Source organism: Alosa alosa, chromosome 21 (genome assembly GCF_017589495.1).
Source record: "Alosa alosa isolate M-15738 ecotype Scorff River chromosome 21, AALO_Geno_1.1, whole genome shotgun sequence".
NCBI classification, from domain to species: Eukaryota; Metazoa; Chordata; class Actinopteri; order Clupeiformes; family Clupeidae; genus Alosa; species Alosa alosa.
This window is the reverse complement of record NC_063209.1, coordinates 25,840,957-25,862,765: the sequence shown is the minus strand read 5'-3', so window position 1 is coordinate 25,862,765 and position 21,809 is coordinate 25,840,957. Positions and strand designations below refer to the sequence as shown.

At 39.6% G+C, this 21,809-nt stretch overlaps 1 protein-coding gene and 1 long non-coding RNA gene across 6 annotated transcripts; one reads left to right on the top strand and one right to left on the bottom strand.

The window, feature by feature from the left end:
* Positions 1-926: 926 nt before the first annotated feature.
* On the bottom strand, positions 927-10,878 carry LOC125285985. The gene is made up of 8 exons (XR_007192106.1): positions 9,828-10,878; positions 3,162-3,322; positions 2,813-2,869; positions 2,557-2,610; positions 2,297-2,374; positions 1,874-1,906; positions 1,629-1,703; positions 927-1,451 (listed from the first exon to the last, which is right to left on the bottom strand). It is a non-coding gene; the product is annotated as an uncharacterized LOC125285985 (long non-coding RNA).
* On the top strand, positions 7,364-20,194 carry LOC125285984 (ubiquitin-conjugating enzyme E2 D2-like). Of its 5 annotated transcripts, none has more exons than XM_048230615.1 (8): positions 7,364-7,443; positions 12,725-12,788; positions 14,725-14,756; positions 14,877-14,954; positions 15,158-15,263; positions 18,207-18,300; positions 18,625-18,680; positions 19,962-20,194. In XM_048230615.1, the coding sequence occupies exons 1-7, from the start codon at positions 7,366-7,368 to the stop codon at positions 18,671-18,673; spliced, it is 501 nt and encodes a 166-aa protein (XP_048086572.1). In that variant the 5' UTR covers positions 7,364-7,365; the 3' UTR covers positions 18,674-18,680; positions 19,962-20,194. The 5 variants fall into 5 exon arrangements, with proteins under 5 accessions (XP_048086572.1, XP_048086573.1, XP_048086574.1 ...); XM_048230617.1 differs by lacking the exon at positions 7,364-7,443 and adding an exon at positions 7,553-7,932; XM_048230619.1 differs by lacking the exon at positions 7,364-7,443 and adding an exon at positions 8,850-8,868.
* The last annotated feature ends 1,615 nt before the right edge of the window (positions 20,195-21,809 follow it).

Sequence of the window (21,809 nt, the reverse complement as noted above, 5' to 3'; positions counted from 1 at the left end):
AGTATATACTTAATACTTATACTATACAAAATTTCCTTTTTCGGTAGGTCATAAAAATCAGGTGACACATGGTTAAATCCATTGCCACAGAGCCCAAATCCACGAGACTTGCTTGTCAGGGTATGGATAGAAGAAGAACTGGCTAGATTTAAAATGCAATCATTAAGAGTTGTAAGAAATTCAAAACTTTCATAAAAGAGTTTGTTACATCTACTGGGTTACAAATCCACAATAAAGTAATCTCCATGCCATCAAACTCTTTATCACTTTCAAAAGTGCTTGGAGTTTGCCAGACAGACACCATCACAGCTCTAACTGGGCCAGGGTGCTGTGGTCAGCCAAACAAAAAAAGCTTTTTGACTCCAAAAACCCAAAGTGGTGGGTTTGGCATTCAAATAAATATGGCTAAAGAAAATCACCCAATACCACAAACATTATATCATCTTTCTCCTCAAAATCCCCTGGCCATGCCATGCTACGTCAGTCCCTTAACCTAGTTGACAACCTGTGGCCTGAGCTCAACAAGACAGTGCACAAGAGAGAACCCAAGAGTCTGCAAAGCCTGGAGAAATTCTGCACTGACGAAATGATCGGAAATCTCTTCTTTGCTGCTCTCAAGTCAAGTCATGTAAGATTTCAAGTGAGTACTCAGCGTTCTGCTGGCAGAAAGGGACTACTAATGAGCTAGTGTCAGTAAACAGACACATATTTTCATTATAACGTTTTGTGATCACCTGTGACTTTATTCTTGTGTTAATTGTGCATATTGATATTTTCTTTATTTGATAATTAAAGAAAACATTTAATAAACAAATAAAACAAACAAATTACCGCCTAGTTATAGACTTCCTCGATAAAATCCAATAGTTACTCAAAAGGCCAGCAAAACTTATTGGAAAGAACTTAAAGAGACCCAAGTCATGTGCTTTACCCTTAATAGAAACTTCTTTAATTTCTTGCAACCAATTTCCAGGACCATTCAGAATCACTCTGTTCATTTGGAGAAATAGAGCGCCATCTAGTGTCCACTCATATTTCATACAGTCTCACTCAAACTGAATCACACAGTGTCTCACTTCACTGAAATGCATTTTGTTATGGTTTTCATACATTAATGGTGAATTCTATTGGCTGACTCTGACACAATTTCATTTGATATTTTTCAGCATCAGAATACCTCAGGGAATATGTTCTGATCATGTCAGTATCAACTAATCATTTTATACAGGGAAAAACACAGAAAAACTCCAAAATGTCATTAACACCTACAGACCAATGAAACCCTATAGAAAAGTCATGCAGTGGCATACAAATTTAGTACAATGACAGAATACAAACACTGTGATGTAATGGCTTAATAAATCAAAATTCAGTTTTGAGCTTGAATTTGGGTTCAGTTTTCACACAGTTGCTCATGGCAACAAGACAAGAGTAGACAGAATCCCCCCAACCTGCAACAAGACAAAAAGAACACATTCTTCTTTCATCTTAAAATATATTTTCCTTGCCTTAAGTTAACAATAGAACAAACTGCACAACATAGGGTTAAAACAAGAGAATACATATTTATTTAGCTTGTCATCTGAGAGGGTTAAAACAAGAGAATACATATTTATTTAGCTTGTCACCTGAGAGGAATCCCATGGTTCCATGGCTCGTCATCAGTCCCTCTGCACATTTTTCGACAGCACAATGAGCCATACCTGTGTGTGTGTGTGTGTGTGTGTGTGTGTGTGTGTGTGTGTGTGTGTGTGTGTGTGTTAGAGAGGGAGAGCGAGATTTTGTTGTATTGTGTACATCACATTGCCATTCAAGCCATTCAAGAATGCTGCCAGACTAGTTTTAGAATGCTAGTGAGAAAAGAACTACTTACGTCTGACATTGGAATCTCCCTTTAACTGGTAAGCTGAAAAACAATGAGACGATCATGTTTTAATAACTGTTTCACATATCTACAAGATAGTCACATTTTAGATTATGATGACCAGGATGGCAACTACACAACTATTTTGGCAAGTGATTCAAAAGATTTTGCAAGGAAACACCAAAAACACATTATTTCTCCTAGTGAAAATATACATCATCGATCAGAGATGGGCATGATTCTAGTGATGTGTAATTGTCATGGATTGGAATAAAGGACAACATTGGCAAACCAGATCTTTTTTGATATGGATTACAGGCTACAAAAGAATGAGTGAGTACAACATAAAACAGTTTGTAGCAACACAGCAGCAGCAGCAGCCCTTTGAGTATCAGGGCATATATCCACATGGCCACTATAATATCCACTTACAAGAGTCTTGGTAAATAAGATCATAGCCGAGTAGCAGACATGGAACAATGGCATTCTTCAGCTTTTTGCTCTCACAATCTGATGGAAAACAAATACTGTTTAGTGATCTAAATTAGTGATCATGAGTTTAATTAAGTTTAATGAGTTTAAATATCAATTCTGTCATGTGAAACATCTTACTTTTGGAATAATATACAATACATTTACTGAATTGCATACCTACTGTACATTTTGTGATATGATAGGTTATATATTCATACCTTCATTGAAACAGAATGTATTTGCAGTTGCAGCAAATTTATTTGCAAAGCAGTCTAGAAAACAAAGTATAATAAAAATATCAAACAAAATCAAACAAACATGTCAAACCATATTAATTGCTCAAACAACATTCAATTATATTTTAGCCTATAGATGTGGGGGATATAAAATAATATTTCAAATATCAGCATATTATCAATGTGGTAATCTAAACTCAATAATTAATCCTTCATTGGAATTGTAAGTCAATGCTACCTTTGACTTCATTTAGGGGAAATACGTTACTTTCACTTTCACTTTGCTGGACCGCACCTGTTCATGAGAAATTGTGTATATCTGTGAAGATGGATAGTCCATAGCAAATCACCATGGTAATATGGCACAGTGTTCAATGCATTTCTTAACATTTGTTCCAAAAAAACAACTTACTGGAAAAAGACTATTTAATTCCAGTTGATTACCAGTAATTGTCTACACATCAAAGTTCAGCTTGACACTATATGGCCAGTTGCAACAGCTCAATGATTAGATAAATAGATAAACATGGAATGAACACAGTTTTTTTTAAGACTTTTAACAATTTTCATGAAAGTCAATAACTTACCTACAATAAGTCCTGCCACTAGAAGTACTGCCACTGACATGACTGTTTCTGCCCAAGCTGGTTTCTGCTGCCAGTAGCACAGGGGGAGGATACTGCAGGAAGTCTGCGCCACTGTGTTCAACTCACATGATAGGTCACAACTTACTTTCATTTCTGTAAATCTTGCACAAATACCGGTAAATTGTGATAAGATAAGAGGCAATATCTGTAATTAAAAACAGCAATACACTCACAACCTGTGGAGCCTGCAAGACTGATCAATGATCAATTAAGTTATGGAAGCTTCCGTCTACATGTGATAAGATAAGAGGCAATATCTGTAATTAAAAACAGCAATACACTCACAACCTGTGGAGCCTGCAAGACTGATCAATGATCAATTAAGTTATGGAAGCTTCCGTCTACATGTATTTTAGACCTCCCTAGGCCTATTTATGTCATGATCAACATAAAGAAACTTTCCCAAGATAACCACATTGGTAATTTGATATTCTCGAGGGAAACTATTTGCATGACGAAGAAGACAGCTTATTGTGACAATAAAATGCATTCTATTCTATTCTATTCTATTATTATATTTTGTCATCTATTTTCATGTTATTCTATTCTATTTTTGTTATTTACTTATAGAATAATAAATCGACATTGAAAGAGCAACGCAAAAATGTAAATTGATGGCAACAAGGGCATCTATAACAAGGTATGTTTATTTCAAGATATTCATTTTACCAAATCTAAACCAGAAAACCCAATATTATGTGGTTCTCAAAAAGGGGCTGTGGCCCTTAGGGGATCAGGAGAAGCAGGGGTCCTTGAGATTAAATTATTTAAAACAATGAACAACAACAACAAAAACCAGATCCAAGCGTCTAAAATACAGTCAAACACATTGCTATGGACCCTTTCAAGAGAGTTCCATTATCAGCATCATAGTTGGCCCCACAAGACTTCCTTTTTAACATTCCATAGTTATCTTAATGCAGAGGAAGTATTGGGGCCCAAATAGAACGTTCAAGCATTGTTTTTGTTTACCTTGTTGAAAGGGTCTATATTTAAACTTGGAATCGTTTTGTGTTTCTGCCCGGTTCTCCAAAATAATATCACTACCCGTAATAAAGGAGGAAGTCTGTGCCATTTTGTATAACTCACGTTACAACTTTAATTTCTGTAAATGTTTTACAAACTGTCTTGCCAGATAACTTTGATCTGCTGAAGAGGAAAACCAATAAAGCAGCATTATTCTGCTGAGCCCTAATATAGCATCAGTTTATCTTTACTTTACAAACTCAGAAGTTATGTCATGATACATTCTGATGTCATTGTCTCAAGATAAAAGAAAAAGCTTCTCTTGAGATACACAATGTTATTGGGGAAACAATGAACAGGTTCCCAAAGATATAAGATATAAGCCTATAAAAGATTACTATGACTGATACCACCGTGAAATCACAAGAAATGCAGACGTTGTTGATATCTGCAACACAAGCTACAGTGTATGTGTGCTCCAGGCCATTGAACCATCAAGAAAACGTCCAAGGTATTTGTATGAAGAAGAGATATAACACATGGCCAAGCACCACCATATCAACATTTACAGGATTTACAGTGCAACCGGAAAGTATTCAGACCCTTTCAAGTTTTCCACATTTTGTTATATTTCAGACTCATCTTAAAATGGATTCAGTTCATTTTTCTCTCATCAATCTACACACAATACTCCAACACTCCATAAAAAATCAGGTGTTTGGAGTGTTTTGTAAATGTATTAAAAAAAAAAAGTCTAAAATATATTACATTCCATTCAGACCCTTTGTTATGACACTTGCAATTGAGCTCGGGTGCATCCTACTTCTATCAATGGTCTATGAGATGCTTCTACAACTTGATTAGAATCCACCTGCATGTGCCTAAATTAATTCATTGCCCATTATTAGGAGAGGTAGACATCTCTTTATATACGGTCTTACAGTTGATGGTGTATGTCAGAGTGAAAACCAAGCCATAACAACATAACAAAATGTGGAAAACTTGAAAGGGTCTGAATACTTTCCGGTTGCACTGTATAGCACACCCAGATATTAGGGGTGAATAACATAACCCATGCTATATGACTGATATGACAATTATGACAAATCACATGTAACATGTTATTTGACTGAGGGGCTCCTTTCAGATATCAGGGGTGAATAACACAACCCATGTTTTATTGAGGGGCCCTATTATGATGAATCACATAATGTAACCAGTGCTATTTGACTTAGGGGCCCCATTCAGGTATCAAGGGTGGAGAACATAACCACTAGCGACTTACCGTAGAGGCATGGGCTAGTTCAGTAATCCATCCCTGATTATAATAATACTAGTCATTGACACATTGAGTATGCCCTGTGAGGCCCCTTGCAGAGTCCTTGGAGTCAGCCTCTGATCATGGAAACTAATATCATCTCAGGGAATACATGTGGTTAAATGAAGCATAAAAGCTTGATTTGGCAACCTGTAGAACTGAAGTCAAGTTATCTCATTCAAACGTCATGGAAAGGTGACAGACAGCATCCGTCCCTGCAGAGTAGCCTGTGAGCACGGCAACAAGATTATCTGTGATGATTATGTGTTATGAGTACCAGACACTGCCATCAGGGAGGAGGTTTAGAATACCACATTGTCATTTGAATATAGATTATTATTATTATTTTTATTTATCTCTGCCTCAATAATCATTTTAAATGGCAGACAATTATTGACCATTGTGCTGTTGCACAGTCTCTGTGTATCTTTTTAGTATTTTAGGGTTAGGGTTAGGGTTATTCTGGGGGCCGCCGTGGCCAACTGGTTAGCGCTTCGGACTTGTAACCGAAGGGTTGCCGGTTCGAACCCCGACCCTTCCTTGGGAAGGGAGTTTTTCCTTGCCCCTGTTGCTCTTGGGTGCTCCTTGTTGGTGCCCCCATTCCAGTCCTCCCCCACCTTTCTTGTGATGCAGCCCTTGCCACTTAATCTACTAAACCCCTCTTCTACTGCACTTTTACCCCCCCACTTTGCACAAATAGGCTGACACCAGACATAATTTCACTGCATTTCTTACTTCCAGTAACTATATGCATGTGACAATAAACTTCCTTGTATCCTTGTATCCTTGTAGATGTAACCATAGACTGTAAAAATGTAACCCCCTGTGGAGTGGCTATTGCTATGGTTACTAAGTATACAAACCAAAGATTCTAGAACAGAGCTCTGCTCTATCTTTGATACAAACCTAAAACAATGATCCCAGGATTCTATTTTCTACAGTGTGGTGGAAATGACAGTGAACCCAGGGACAGGGCTTCATCTTATGAAAAATATTAGAAAATGTGAATAAATAAGGCAATATTTAATATATATGATTGAAATAGACAGTGTTTTCTCATTTGGACGGGAATTCATACATTATTTCAATATTTAATTTAGAATTAATGGAGGTTGAACATCCAAAGTCTGGCTTGGGGGCAGAGGGAAAACCATAGGAAACAGTAAAAAACCATGCATAAAAGGCCTCATATTACATACAAAAAGAATGATTGAGCCATGATTAATTGTTCATAAGTTGTGGGATGTCGTAAGTGTCACAAAAACAAAAAAAGAAGAAATGTTTAGTTTTTGCTATTTCTTCCTGGGACAAGAAAAGTACCATAGCTGAAGAATTACCCTTTTTTTTTTTTTTAACTAGGCCTATATGTTTTGTGTCATAGGCCTAGGCTACAGCCTTTGCCCTGCCCTGTCTTTTGTGTCTTAGAATGTTTTCTGTGTAGGAACAGCAGGCGTGATAGGACAAATCTGTTCTACATTGTAAGACAATAAAATGAATTTTTAATCTTGAAATGAATAGCCTACTGAAAGACAGCTTGCGGAGGTTAGCCTATAAGCTACGCTGTCAGTGACTGGGCAGAAGAGTTCTCAAGACTTGTTGATGGGTTGGGGTAGGCTATCACTAGGCATGAGGTTGAACCAGACACCTGTCCATTTGCCTATTTTTTACTTTTTGGATGAAAACTTAACAAAAATAAAATATAAATTGATGAAAACTTAGGACTACACCATAGGCATAGCTTATTTATTATTCAAGCTATTGGCCAAACCAATACAACCACCAGACAGCCACCAATCCATGAGCCTCTGGGACAAATTTCCTCATCTTCTATCATCATACTGCAATGATGCAGGCTGAGTCATGGATGAGAACGGCCTAATATGGACTGTCAGGAATTCCTCAAGCATTGTTCGTCAGATCAGGGTTCAGCCTACTTGGGTAGTTGAAATTCTATGTTAACACCTTCAGTAGTCGTCTGTGATTCATGATTTACCGTAAACCAATCAGTTCCTGCATACAACCGCCCTTTTTACGTGATATGTGGTGGGCGGAATGATATTAGTTTGGCCTGCTTGTCTGGGTGTGTGTAGTTCCGGCTGAAGCGGACATTTTGTCAATTGAGAGTGGATAGACACCAGAGTTGGGGATTGGGGATAGGGCTTTCCAGCCACATTTTATTTCCCCGGTTTGATTTTGAAGAACCGGAGCGTATCAACTAGTTATACTGCTGTTAAATAGATGGTAAATAGTTGAAGTAAAGTTAATTGCACTTTTGTTAACGTTGACAAGGCGTCAAAAAGACATTGTCATTTAGTGTGATATACTCAAAACTCAACTGGCTAGCTCTGATAAGCTAGCAGCATTTATCGACGTGAGCTTCTTCTTTAGTAATTGACATAAAGAATGGCATTGAAACGAATTCACAAGGTAAGACTTTAACACAGATCTGTCATCTTTTGTCAGCTAAGGTTATAAACACGTTACAAGTTACCTACCAAATTAGCTAGAATACATAACTTGTACTGTTAATGAAGGCAATGACAGCAAGTTAACGTATGCCTTATTTCTGTGGTCTGTCTGGGCTAGCTAACTCATTAAGTTATGGTAACCTTTGAAATGTCAATTAACCTAAACAGGTGGCCGCTCTATTCAAAACTAGAGTGGGTAAAAACATATCTAGCAGCTACGGTTTGTAACATTAGAATGCCATCTAGCTCACTCAAACAGACGGCGTAATGAGACTTGAGTTTAGCCAAGTTAACGTTAGCTCGCAAGCTTTCTCTGCTATCACAAATAGCTAACATTAAATTATTAACACAGCGTAGACTGGCACTATAAGTGTGATTTGAGATTTGTTATATTGTCTAGAATGGCGACGTTGCATAGCCCATACGTTAACCATCTTAGTCGCTTATTGTCTTCATTGGGTGGTTATGGTCAAAATACCTATGCTAGAGATAGTGCTAGGTGTCTTGGCTAACTAAGATAGCATGTCAAAATAGATTGGTTTGAGTAATTCGACGTTTTTGGTAACGCTAACGTTAACTGATTGCTAGCTATTGCAGTCCCCCGATTTATAGCTTTATATGACAAGCTTTTGATAAACCAGAGGTACGGTCAACGTGAATCAGACAAGTGATAGTCATGGCAGTTTACGCGACTGAATAAGTATTAAGTTTGAGTGGACAGTTAAACGACTGTCGTTGCCTATGATGGCTTAGCTGCTACTTGCTAGCTTCATTTTCTACGTTAGCTTGCTAACATTGGAGAGGTGGTTTTGCTTCAACCGAGAACTTCTGTAGAATCTAGCAGCTAGCGTTAAGCTTGACCGGTTAGGTAAAATACTTATCTGTTAAGAAATGAGTAAGTGAACATTATGTACCTTCAGTTTATTCTAATATTATGAATAATATGGTACGAAAGGTTTACGTTAGTTTGCTGTTTCGATTGCTTATTTCTTAGTCTGCCTCGTCAAACCATAATGGATAACACCAGGCAGGTCGGCTTTAATGTTTTGTAAAAGTTGTGATTATTGTTTAGAGGCCTTGTCTGTCTGTGTATCTCCCCTGGCATGAATTGGGATTATGGTCTCTGGCTCTGGCCCTTCCAGTTCTGATTCTATTAAATTGATTCGATAGTAAATCTAACTTCAAGCACTGGAAAAAATGCACACCTGTAAGTTAAGTTGATTGTGGTCGATTCCGTTTGGCCAGTGTTATGTCGTCCGTAGGAATTTAAACGACGTGTTGGCCCACTGATCTAATTTATCAGGCGGCTGGTGTTGTTCAGTATAATGTGGGTTAATACTTGGCTCTATGAAAATATCAGAGCATGGTTATTTAAAAAAAATTTTTTTTAGTGTTTGTTACACTCAAGCTGGAATAGTCAAGTCTAAATTCGTAACTCCATGTCTTGTAGAGGGGAACGGGAGTTATGGCAAAGGCAGAAAGATGAGCTGTCTGTATCCCATTCCAGAAAGTGCCCCTTTTGAATAGGGACTCCCCGTAGGAAAGTTACTACAAGTGGAAGAGCTTCATATGTTCTGCCCTCCACCCAATCTAAAATATGTATGTTTAAAAATAGAGGCTCTTCTTTCACTGCTGCCTCTGATGCAGTCTAGGCCACTGGTAGAAGTGGTGACCAGGTGACCGTTTTCTCTGTCGAAAAAGGTTGACTGCATACATTTAAATGTAGATCTGACTCAAATAATCCGTCCTTGTTATTGCTGTGAAACTCACAGTTCAGCATGTTTTCAACATCAAGGGTATTAGGGTTAAACCACAGGGTTGTTTAGCAGCATGCTGGTGTTTGTTTTGACTCACCGGATGTCTGCATTGAGGAGGTAGCCTACTATCGGGTGGCTTTGTGGTGGTTTAGAGAGATGTTATTTTTCCTCTTATGAAAGAGTCTGAGGAGGAACAAGAGAGGCTAACTAACATCCCTTAGTTATTAGTAATTTCTCCTAAGTGTTTGAAGGGTTCTGAGGGCTACTGAAAACTCTTTGGAAAAAGTTGTCAGTCCTTTGTGTGGTTAGGCAGGCTTGTATTTGACCCTTCGTTGTTTAGAAGGCCATATACAGGCTCGTTTTTGTGTCCTTGTGTGTTTGCTGGAGCTGTTGTTGGCTTGTTGTGTTAAAGGGGATTGGCTGTATACTATGTCACGCTCACGTATAGCCAGCACAAACCACAGAGAGAGAAAAAAAATGGCAGAGAAAACATCTCAGGTCTGAGGTCTCCCTCATCCTCTGTTTTTTTTTTTTTTCTCTCACTCACTCAGTGACTTCATACACTTTCTTAGAAATACTTGTTGGGTTCTGTGTAACTTCACGCATGCCTGTGCCTTAGAGAGATAGGACTGCTGAGAGGCACACCAAGGGGCAAAACGAACAAGATGGACAGACTGCTGAAACTTGACTGAAGCATGTCCCTGTTGATGTAGTTTCCACACAGCCAGGTTCGGCTAACTCACCTGAACGTCCCGAGTCTCACATCCACTCTGTTCACCACCAGTGAGTGGATGGCCTAGCTATTATTCTCCACTTTCTGTGGAGGCCTTTTCTAACCAGATAGGACTGGTGAGAGTGGCACATTGAGGACCCAAAAGAACCAGGCTAGATGGTAGGAGAGATGGACAGCCCAGGGGTGGGGATGCTGAAAGTTGTGCACATTCCTGATGACGTAGTTTCCAGGGCGTGTCTTTCCGCACAGCCAGGATAATTCACCTGGCTTTCTTAAGGTTCACAGCAACTTTGTTGAGTGTAACCTGTAGCCTAGCTACCCTTGTGCACTTCTAGCGACCTTTGTCTTTAATTTGGACACGGTCCTCAGTCTGGTCACAGAATGTCTTTCATGGAAAGGTCAGAATGACAGCACTTCACAGCACAACACATAATTTGCATATGGAAATGTAATCTTTGGCACAGGCATATAAAGCTTCTTGATTTCCTATTGCCTGCCTCCTGTGTTTTACCTTTTGATGATGATGATGATGATGATGATGGGGGGGTGGTGTGTGCCAGATGTGTCAAGGACCTTCAACTTCCTTGCTCTCATTACACTATCCAAGTCCAACCATAAAGCTCAGGACTAGATGTGTCCCAAACTCCAGAGTTTAGTGTGTATTGTAGTGTAGTGTTTGAAACCGTTCCAACCACGAGGTTGTAAACAGAACAAACATTAAACATAGATGTGAACATAGTGAAATGAAATGACACAGAATGATAATTGAATTGTTTCAGCACACTGCACAAGAGACCCAAGGTTAGTGTTCATGGCGTATGCACTTATCAATGTGCATTTTATGCCTCATAGTGATTTTAGACTGTAACTAGCTCATCTTTTCAGTTGCTAAGTTGAGTAAGTTAATTGACGTGACTGAACGTCAAAATACTTCCACACCGGTGATTTCAGAGTAGCAAGAGGGGCTTAGATTTCGGTCGGTTCATGTTTTTTTTGTTTTTGTTTTTTTAACTGGCTGCAGCTTAAAGTTAGTGAGTGTTGACGCCACAGCGTTGGCATACATGCTGGATGTGACATTGGGGGTGTGGCTACATCCTCAGTTCTACCTTTGAGTTCGAAGGTCGAGATTGAGATGTAATTTCGATCGATTTTGACTTAAAATCGAAATCGTGACACCCCTACTCTGAACCCTACTGTAGGATGTTAGCCTAAACAAGAAGTTTAGTTTCCCCTGTGCTATAAATTGGATGAATAGGCCTGTAAAGTTACTGTGCCCTAAAGAGATGGGCTTATCATTTATGATTAACCCTCAAGGAGCATGAAGTAGTTGGTAGCATTTAGATTAGTTTCCTAGAGCCTGATTACAGACACAAACATAGAACAGGGGTCCAAATTGGAAAGGCGTTTAAGAGGTGTCGAGAGGCCTGACCCAGATATTGGCCACTGGATAGCTGGCTATGCTCTTGTCCGGCAGTAAGCTTCCTGGTTCCAGAGGAGGGAATGGCAGGCAGAACTTGGCGTCGTGTTGCGGACCCGCACACTCGGAACAAGCATGGTGGCGGGCATAGGCATAGCTGCCAATTACACTTAACTATCCAGTGTCCATATTATTCGTGAAACCCACTTTTACATGGCTTATGATAGCTTAGGCACTGTCTAGCCTCACATGATTTAAAATACAATCCAACCACAGACAGAAATGGAAAACCAGATTTCTGAATACCGAAGTGTCGTGGCGACAGCCATGTTTGCTCAGGAATAAGGTGGATAGTTGCATTGTATCTAGGTTATAGCCTATAGCCTAGTCAGGAACAGGGTTCAGAGTATCCTCAGATGAGGGAATATTGTAGGCTGACCTAGCTTGACAGTCTATTTTAAGACTTTTTTTTGGCTGTTTGTGTAGTGTAGAAAAGGATGATACAAAAGCTAATGTTATGAAGCGCGTCTGCGCGCGCTAGTCCTGTGCAAGCATAGGTCATGTCCAGACATGTGATGGGCAGTGCTTTTTGAGGAAGGGTAGAGTTGCACTTCAGAGGCCCACCTGTTTTCATACATTTAGAAGAGAGCAGGCCAGGCAGTGGTGTATTCAGATGATTGACGGCAGCACATTCCTTTTGATATGAGGACCTGAGTGAACTCTTAGTGTGTGTGTATGTGTGTGTGCACGCGTGTGTCCATGTGGGAGAAAAAAGGTGTTATGTTAGTCTAGGATGACATTAAAATGTTAGGCTAATCTTCCCCTTCCCCTCTGTTTTGCATAGGAGCTGAATGACCTGGCCCGTGACCCACCTGCGCAGTGTTCAGCTGGACCAGTAGGAGATGACAGTAAGCCTTAGTGACCACCTAAAGGCCAACGCCCACTGGTGGCGTCTGATGCACGTAGACGCCAACGTTTCAAAAATTGTTCTAGCTCTTGAGCTTCAGATCCATAGATGCGAATGTCGTCGCCAGTGGCTGTTGGCCAAGTGTACTTGCAGATAAAGCTACATTTAGGTCTATGTATGACGCAAATTTTGTTAACAAACTGTCCACACAGCATGGACATGTTGTGTCTGTGGGTGGACTTGTGTGTTGGCTGTATGCAAGTTTTAAAGCATTGGCTCAGAGTCAAGAGAGAGCCAAATCCACTTACGCCATACATTTAGCAGCCCAAAGTGACTTAAATTACAAGATCAATTACAGATGCCAATTTGCCCTAGTATGTTGGCGCTCTGGGAATAAAACTACTGAAATTTGCTGAGAAACATGAGTTTTGTTAATTTCATGCTTCAGCGATAAATAGTTGACAGATTATAGTCGATATAGTAGAGGAGTAAGTGGCTATGAAGGGAGGGGCCGATAAAGGCCTATAAAAACGTAATGATCTTTGTTGTAGATGTCGCATGACATTGTTGCTATTCCACACACACTGATCGAGGTGTGCCGATAGATGTATTTGCAACAGCTGAACCAGTAAATAAAATTTAGCCCGATATATGTTGGCGACACAAGTAAACTTCCAGGAGTTTTGGAGTATAAATAATCCCAATAATAAATAAATACATCGTGCCCATGTATCTAGATGGAAATATATATTTATTTTGGGGTGTGAACCTCTCATGTAAAAGACGATATGATTCGCATCTAGATACATGGGCACGATTCGATACAAGAAAAGATACATGTTTATAAAAAACGATTCAGTATGTTTCGATGCAGTTCAAGAATGGAAAGCATTCTGAAAGATTTTTTATAATTTGCTCAAGGTGCACATTCATTTTATATGATCAATTATCATGGTCATGGTTGTCAATTAGGCAACAAAATGTGTGAATATGATTATCTAAACTGAGGTTTGTTTCATATACTGTATTGAAATGAAAAAAGAATAGTCTACATTTCAGTCAAGCACAGCAGCCAAATACAACATAAAAATACATTTTTATAGACTTTACAGATTTTATAGAGTTATATCTGATTGTTTTCATGGAGCTGTAGCCTTCTTGAGGTAAGACAATACCGAAATAAAATAAAACCGTGCTTAAGACACTCTTGGCCTTTTCTCATATAGGCCTAGCCTACCCTACAAGAATAAAATGGGCCTACAAATCAATGAACTCTCTGGGCTTATTTTGTTCCAACAGTAGACCTAATGCAGAAACCTAAAATGCCACAAGTCTGAGTGAATTGGCTAATAATTTATGCATCGTTTTAGCAGCAAGGGCCAAATTATTATTTAACATTAAGGAAATCCCTTCATCAAAGGTAAGGCTACTCTACAGACTATCGTTGCTGTTTAGGAATGCTATAAGTGCTTAATTTTGCGCTGGATTTCGAAAAACAAAATCTGACCGAGTGCAAGTTGTCACATGGTTAAGTTGCAATAGATGTATGGGTAATGAGGTCATTTGACAACTTTGGGCAATGAATGTAACCAAAAAAAATGAACTGCATTACCCACAATGTGCCACGTATAGTTTCAAAACCGGAAGTGGGATGAACGCGCTGCTTGGAACGTAAATGAGTGAGCGAGCAGAAAAGGTTGTGTACCGATTCATAACAAAGTAAATTGATATAACGACCGGTTCATTTCAGTTTTTTCCGCCGACGGGCTTCACGTGATCGATGTAGCGCTAAAACGGATACCGATACGTATTGGTTAATCTTTACACCCCATATATATATATCATTGGCATATGATACATAATTAATTATATATTCAGTCCATGCCATGTAGACACGGCAGCATCTTGTGCTAACTCGCTCTCAATCTCTCTTTCAGTGTTTCATTGGCAAGCTACTATTATGGGGCCAGTAAGTAGAACAGTAGTGCACCTACACACAATATTTGCTTTATTATTATTATTATTATGGCTGCAGTAGATTTCCTGTCCTTAAGCCCTGTTTTTTCTGTGTGTGTGTGTTTTCCCCCAGAATGACAGTCCATATCAGGGGGGTGTATTTTTCTTGACAATTCATTTTCCCACAGACTACCCTTTTAAACCACCAAGGGTAAGTATCCTTTGTTCTGCCACTACGCCCTATGGCAAACACAAGCATATGTGGATTTAAATTGTGCACACACACATTACATATGGCATAGAGACTCAGAGCACTAAGTGCTACAAGCTGTCACAAGTTCTAATCACCCATTTCTGTGTGACCCTGTATGGTTCATCAGTTTCTGACATCATGTCTTTATTGTCTCTGGACAGGTTGCATTCACCACAAGAATCTATCACCCCAATATTAACAGTAATGGCAGCATCTGCCTGGACATTTTAAGATCCCAGTGGTCACCGGCATTAACTATCTCTAAAGGTAAGATGGCTGCCGCCAGGCCTGAGGGGCTCCTTGATATTATGCTCTTCAGACAGACGGCACATCACAAGAGGGTTGTACAGTAGTTTGTAGTTGTCCTCTGCTTAAAAAATTAAGCTACTTATTATGACTGCCGCACAGCGAAGCGGCGGTCATATAGGTTTAGTCAGATTTTTTTTTCTTCTTTTTTTTTTTTGAAAGCCCGGGGTACACGAAACTTGGTGGGCATGTAACCCCACATGGATAGCATGGAACCATCGTTTTTCGTTTTGATCTGTAGCCCCCCCTGCTGGACTGGACCCCCCGAAAGGAGGGTAGGGCAGACAGTTTTCTGTGAATATCTTGAAAACCGTAGGGTTTAGGAGGACCATTATTTTTTTGTATGTTGATCTCAAGGGGCCATGTCAACCCATTCCATAACCACTCATTTCATGTATAGCGCCACCTAGTTAAACACAAAAAAGTAAAAATGAGGTGTTGTAATCGCAGGTATCTGTGACCTAACATAGTCAAAACTGCACGAAATTGGAAGTGTAGGATCATTGACACCCCTCTATATGCACCAAGTTTTGTGGAATTCCGCTCATGGGGGCCACACAATAAATTAATTTATGTTACTACACACCAACTGGCCTGTAGGTGGCTGGAGACAGTTTTCTGTGAATATCTCGAGAACCGTGGGGGCCTAGGAGGTCCACCTTTTTTGTATGTTGGTCTTAAGGGGCATGTCAACCCATCCCATTACCACTTATTTCATGTATAGCCACCTAGTTAAAAAATTAAAAGCAAAAATTAGGTGTTTTCATCACAATATCTCTGGCTGACAAGGTCAAAACTGCACGAAATTAAAAGTGTAGGATCATTATGACACCCTCGAATGCATTATGGCAGCCCTCGAATTCGTTCATGGGGGCCTTACAATAAAATAATTTATGGGACGTATTATGTCCATTACACCAACAAGGATTCGGGACACTGAAAGACCGGGTACACAAAACTTGGTGGGCATGTAACCCCCATGGATAGCATGGAACCGTTTTTTTCGTTTTGATCTGTAGCCCCTGCTGGACTGGACCCCCAAAAGGAGGGTAGGGGCAGACACAGTTCTCTGTGAATATCTTGAGAACTGTAGGGCCTAGGATGACCATTTTTTTTCTGTATGTTTGCCTCCAGGGGTCATGTTAACCCATTTCATGTGCACACATGTGCACAAACAGATACACACGCACACACATACATTCACAGTAATCATCATTATGACACATACTCACACAGTAGACATGATGCATGCACAGGCACATACATGCAGGCTTTACACACACTCACACACACATAACATAAACTTGTACATGCACACAATTCAAGAATTTCTCAGAATTATGAACAGGCAAGATGGAGGTGGGGTTGTATAAAATACATTTTACATGTGAAATCTATGAACTAATCATTTTTTGGTACTTGTTGTCTAGAAGATACCAGTGAGAATTGAGTGTGGATAATGCAATTTAGTGAGACAGTTAGAATCATATATGCCTTTCAGCGTGTTTTATTTTTGTGGAAAAAATGTGCTGGACTGGGCGGCGGTCATATTTTGTACCGCTCTGTGGTACATCTAATTTGTGTCTTGGGACGAATACTCACAGAACCCCTGAAGCTGATTGTATTTGTTGGTCCAACTTGATTGAGATTGTTTAATTGGGTGGGGGCCTATTGTTTTTTTTTTTTTTTTTTAGAGGCTGCACCTCAAAATCAAAAACTGGTATTTTGGAGTCTGATCTGATCCAAACTGGGTTTGGCTGCAAATTAAACCCATTTCTATGTTTGTTGACATGTTTGTGTGACATGTTCTGCTGGCCCTCTGCAAAACGTAATAACCCACAACAGCAACAACAACAACATTGACCCTATTGCTGTATAATGTTGCACACAGTCCATGACGCTGTTCTGGTTCATTTATATGGCTTGCCCTCCTCCACCTCAATAGTCTGTTACTCTCAGCAGTGGAATGTAGGTCATACCAGCATGTTCTTTATCTTCCAAAACAGGAGGAGGCAGGACAGGGAAAGGAATGTGTGATGCCAGTTGACTGAAGGTGTGTGTGTGTGTGTGTGTGTGAGACTCTGATAACTATTATAACTAGCTTAAAGCAACACCAAAGAGTTTTTTTGTACCTTAATATAATGTTTCCAAAATCGTTTCAGTGGTTCATCAACTCGTAACAGGGTGAACGGCACTTTCTGCATTCGCTTCGCAGCCCTCTATCGGCTATAACCGCACTATGTAAGTTTGCCAGATCGGGTAGCGGATCTGTAGTTCAATAGAATGAGACATAAGAAACTACAAATTTGACTTGCATCTGATGTCGCAATACATCGTACTTTCATAAAATCATGCAACATATTCTACCTTGTCTGTGGACATTGTTATTTGCTTGTTATAAGCTGGTGCTGGATAAACAAATAGTGCGTTCGACAGAGGAAAAGTTCTTTGGTGTTGCTTTAAGTAATGTCACTCCTGCCCCTTCGCACACATAGGACTATCATGGATTGTTTTGTCAAATGTTGAACTGTTCACTTGATGCATCTGTGGTAGCTGATACTCAAGGGGAAACATGTTTTGTGTATTTGTTGGCCCAACAATGAGAGGAAGGGAGTTTAGAGATGCATGACTGAGCAAAAGGTTTAAGTATTTTTTTATTTTTTTATTCATCTTTTTTATGCCTATTTTACTCTCCCAGAAGTTGATGTATTTTGATGTGCAAAGTCTGTAGCAAAACATAAATATGACAATTTCTAGAACATTGGCTATGATTTGAAATGCTCTGAAGCTATAACAGAAAGCCTATACATTAAAGTAGATGTTGAAAATCTCTGTTAACCGTATGACCATGTCCTGTGTTTGAGAATATTTCCTAATGGCATGCTTGTTTTTGTTCTTTTGCAGTTCTTTTGTCCATTTGTTCTCTCTTATGTGACCCGAACCCCGACGACCCTTTAGTGCCAGAGATTGCACGCATCTACAAAACAGATAGTGAAAAGTGAGTACAATCACCATGACGACACACCAGTAGTAGTGGTAGTGGTAGTGGTAGTGGTGGTAGTGCAGGCAAGCATCCCAAGCTTTACCTACAGACAGTATTTGCTCTTTTTGAAAGATGTGTTGTAGAAAGGCAAACATCTGACTTCATGATGGAGTAGTTGGAGATAATTATACAACTTAGGACAACTGCAAGTCAAGGAATCTGTTTAGAAATGTGCTGGAATCACTAACTACCTGCAGAATGGTTGCCTTCATTAAATGACTTCATATAGACCTATATAAAAAACTGATCATGTATAATGGGACCCTTTCCACCTATCAGGTATAATAGACTAGCGAGAGAATGGACGGAGAAGTATGCCATGCTGTAGGGCTGAGGTGAGCCCTGGTCAAGCTGTGTCCTGCCAAAGGCTTGGCCTCAAATGACACTAACTGCATTTGGCTGAAGCACTTCTGTGCTTGCATACTCTGTACTCAGTTATTCTTTGTTTGAAGTGTTTAGTGTATGTATCTTTATTTGGTGAAGACTGTGCGTTCAAGCATGATCAAACGATGAACTAAAGGCCTAAAGCTTCTTCTTTTTTTTTTTTTTTTTAAAATAATGCATTAAAAGAAGGGCTATCGGGCGTATGCATTAGTATATAAGATGCAAAATGTTGTTGATAATACACATAGTACATATAACTGATTTAGGTGAAAGCTTGTTTTCTGTTTGTGCCATCCACCCTGATCATCTTGTTTGGTGGTGCATGACTTGTCCTAAAGCACGCTGCAAAGCGTTTGTTTTTCTACCATTTCCGCCCCAGAAGCGGTGCTCTTGGATTAAGGTTAAGCCTGTATGCATGCAATTGTGTGGTGATTTGGTGACTGAATCAGAATCGGTCCTTTTTTAGCCAGACTTACAAACATTTGGTTTAGGAGCTGTTGAGCATTAAGAATGCCAAACCATGGTGATGACCAAAACGGTTACGCTTTGAAGTTATGTGTCGCAACAATGTTTCAAATCACAATATTGACAGTATAGTTGCGAGATGATGTGCATAGCATCGTGCACGATTTGCACATTTTTCGATATGTAGAAAGGTGCTGTATGAATTTTTTGCAGAGCTGCGAGCAGCACTTTTTTTATTGTACACAACTTATAAGATACAGGATTTATTACAGTATGATGTGTTACCTTTGTATAGCTATATGTTCACATTATTTGAAGATTTATTATTAAGATTTTATTATATGGCATCCTATTGTACATCACCATTTCTCCTCAACATATCAGAGTTGTATTAGCCATTATCGCCTGGTCTTAGGTGGACTGCTTACTTCTGTAGAATGGAGTGCTTCCAGACTTTTCCATGTTTTCCAAAATGTTCGCTCAGCACAGAAGATACTAAAGTGTGCATGCATGATGGAGCATGGCCACCTTCAGGAGTTATTTAGATGTGTCTTGGGATTAGTGGTTGTGTTTAAATTATTTGTAATTTTATTTTAATGCACACTTAATGGCGCTGATTTTGGTTAACTGTGACCATGAGTCAATGGTGTATGGTTGTGAGCACCTCAAGGTCTATTTTTTTATGAAGTTGTCTTTTGCAGTAAATATTCACCTTTGTTTTTGTTGTCCACTGCTAACTTGCTTTCTCCATCATGTTTCTCTCTCAGGTACAGCAGAATAGCCCGGGAATGGACTCAGAAGTATGCCATGTGATAGCCGGTTATAAACAGGCCCCGCCCTCTTTACTTTTGCCATCTGTACCTCCCACCCCACCCCCCAATTTACTTCCCTTATGTGATATTCTTTATATTTTCATTTTCCTCACACAAGATGAAAAATATGGAATTGCTTTTTTTAAGTCATCATGTGGGGATGATCTTGCAATCAGCACTTTCCCCTTTTTCCCCTTCAGTTTTTGTCGAAGACGCCCTACGGGACTGGGCTATCCACGAAGCATGTTTGTGTATCAGGCCTCAGCCACTTTTTATGGAAACTTAAGAAAATAATGTAGAAATCTTACAAAGACAGCGGCAGCAAAACCGAAAGAAACGCAGGAAGAAAAGACCTTCCAACCAGACCTTCCGCAGCTGGGATCTACACAAGGTGCAATGCCTGACCTGCACCACTCTTTCTCATGTTGCCCTACCTGTTCCGTGTGGAACAACCTCTGGGTTGGTGCTCAAGTATTATAATTTTGTGAGCTTTCTACTTTAAAAAACAAAAAAAAAATCATGAACGATAAACTGATCTGTGAAATAAAAAAACAAATCTCGCTCATAACTGACTGTTTCTAAAGCAAACAAGAGCTGCTTGTCTTATATCAGCAGTAAAGGATAAGGAAAAAAAAGATATCTATATATTTTATGCATGTAAATTTAAAGTTAAAAGGGGAAAAAACCAAGATGGTTGTATGTTCTGCTGAAAAGTAATGGGCGCAGACGGGAGAGTGGGGGAGACCTTCACTTGTATTGTTCCTCTTGTTACTGTCTCGCCCTTCACCTCTCGTGTTGTTTTTGTTTCCTAATGTTTTAAAGTCCTAGGAGCTCTTAGTTCATCTGTCCTCCTCAACACTGTCCTCTTTGCACTGAATAGTCCATTTAAAAAAAAAAAAAAAACTATTTGGGACGACTGATCAACTAATAGCTCTTCATTATGGTTTTATTTTTTTCTCAATAAAGTTGCTTAAAAAGTGAACAAAATGAATGTGTAACCTGGTGCAGTTTGTTTGAGAGGCGTGCTGTTCTGAGCTCTTATTTGATCAAAAAGGTTACTACTTACTCTGGTAAAATGTTAACCTTTTGTGTTAAGTTATTGGAACGTATGGTATTGAAAGTATAGTTAATTATTTGCTGACTCACATCTTGTGGAGATTTTTGCTAAAGATCACTTTTTCATGCAAAAATAATATCTGGCTGAAAAGAGCTCAAGTGGTCATTGTTTTAACCCTGAAAGTGGTAAAACGGCATTAAAGCATTGCAATTATTTTAATTTTTAGTTTGGTGAGAAAATGCAAAATTCTAATAAGATGACTATGATGCTTGATGTCTGCTCTCTATGGCAATGAGACCCCTGAACTTGGACCGACCACCAACACGTTCTGTTATGTTAATCTTGTGTCCTACTTTTTAATATGCCGCTGGTCCCCCAGTGTGTGTCTCTAGTGCAGCCCCCCCTAGTGGACACCAGGTGAAGCAGCATGTGTAAAGAATAGCACCAGCAGACCCTCTCCCAGCCCTGAAGGCTCTCAACAACTGCAGGGCTAATTATAGCACCCCTCCTTCAAGAGGAATGCCCCCCACACCAACTCATGCCACCTCATCTCTCTTACTCACCTCCAGGGGTTATTTTTGGAGGCTGTGTCTTGCGCAGACCTGAGGGGTCCTCCATGTGGCCTGACACTAGGGCCAGGTGGACTGTAGGTCAGGCCTCAGACCAATGGGGAATACAACCATAGACTGGAATGGTCCAGGTTTGGTGCTTTACTGTTTATGGAATCACTGGCATTGCTTTTATGA

Excerpts from the sequence above, each read along its gene's own strand:
- LOC125285984 (XM_048230615.1), top strand. The coding sequence starts at position 7,366 with ATGGATGAGAACGGCCTAATATGGACTGTCAGGAATTCCTCAAGCATT. Across the intron at positions 14,757-14,876 it reads AAGCTACTATTATGGGGCCA|AATGACAGTCCATATCAGGG; the intron begins GTAAGTAGAACA and ends GTTTTCCCCCAG. Across the intron at positions 14,955-15,157 it reads ACCCTTTTAAACCACCAAGG|GTTGCATTCACCACAAGAAT; the intron begins GTAAGTATCCTT and ends GTCTCTGGACAG.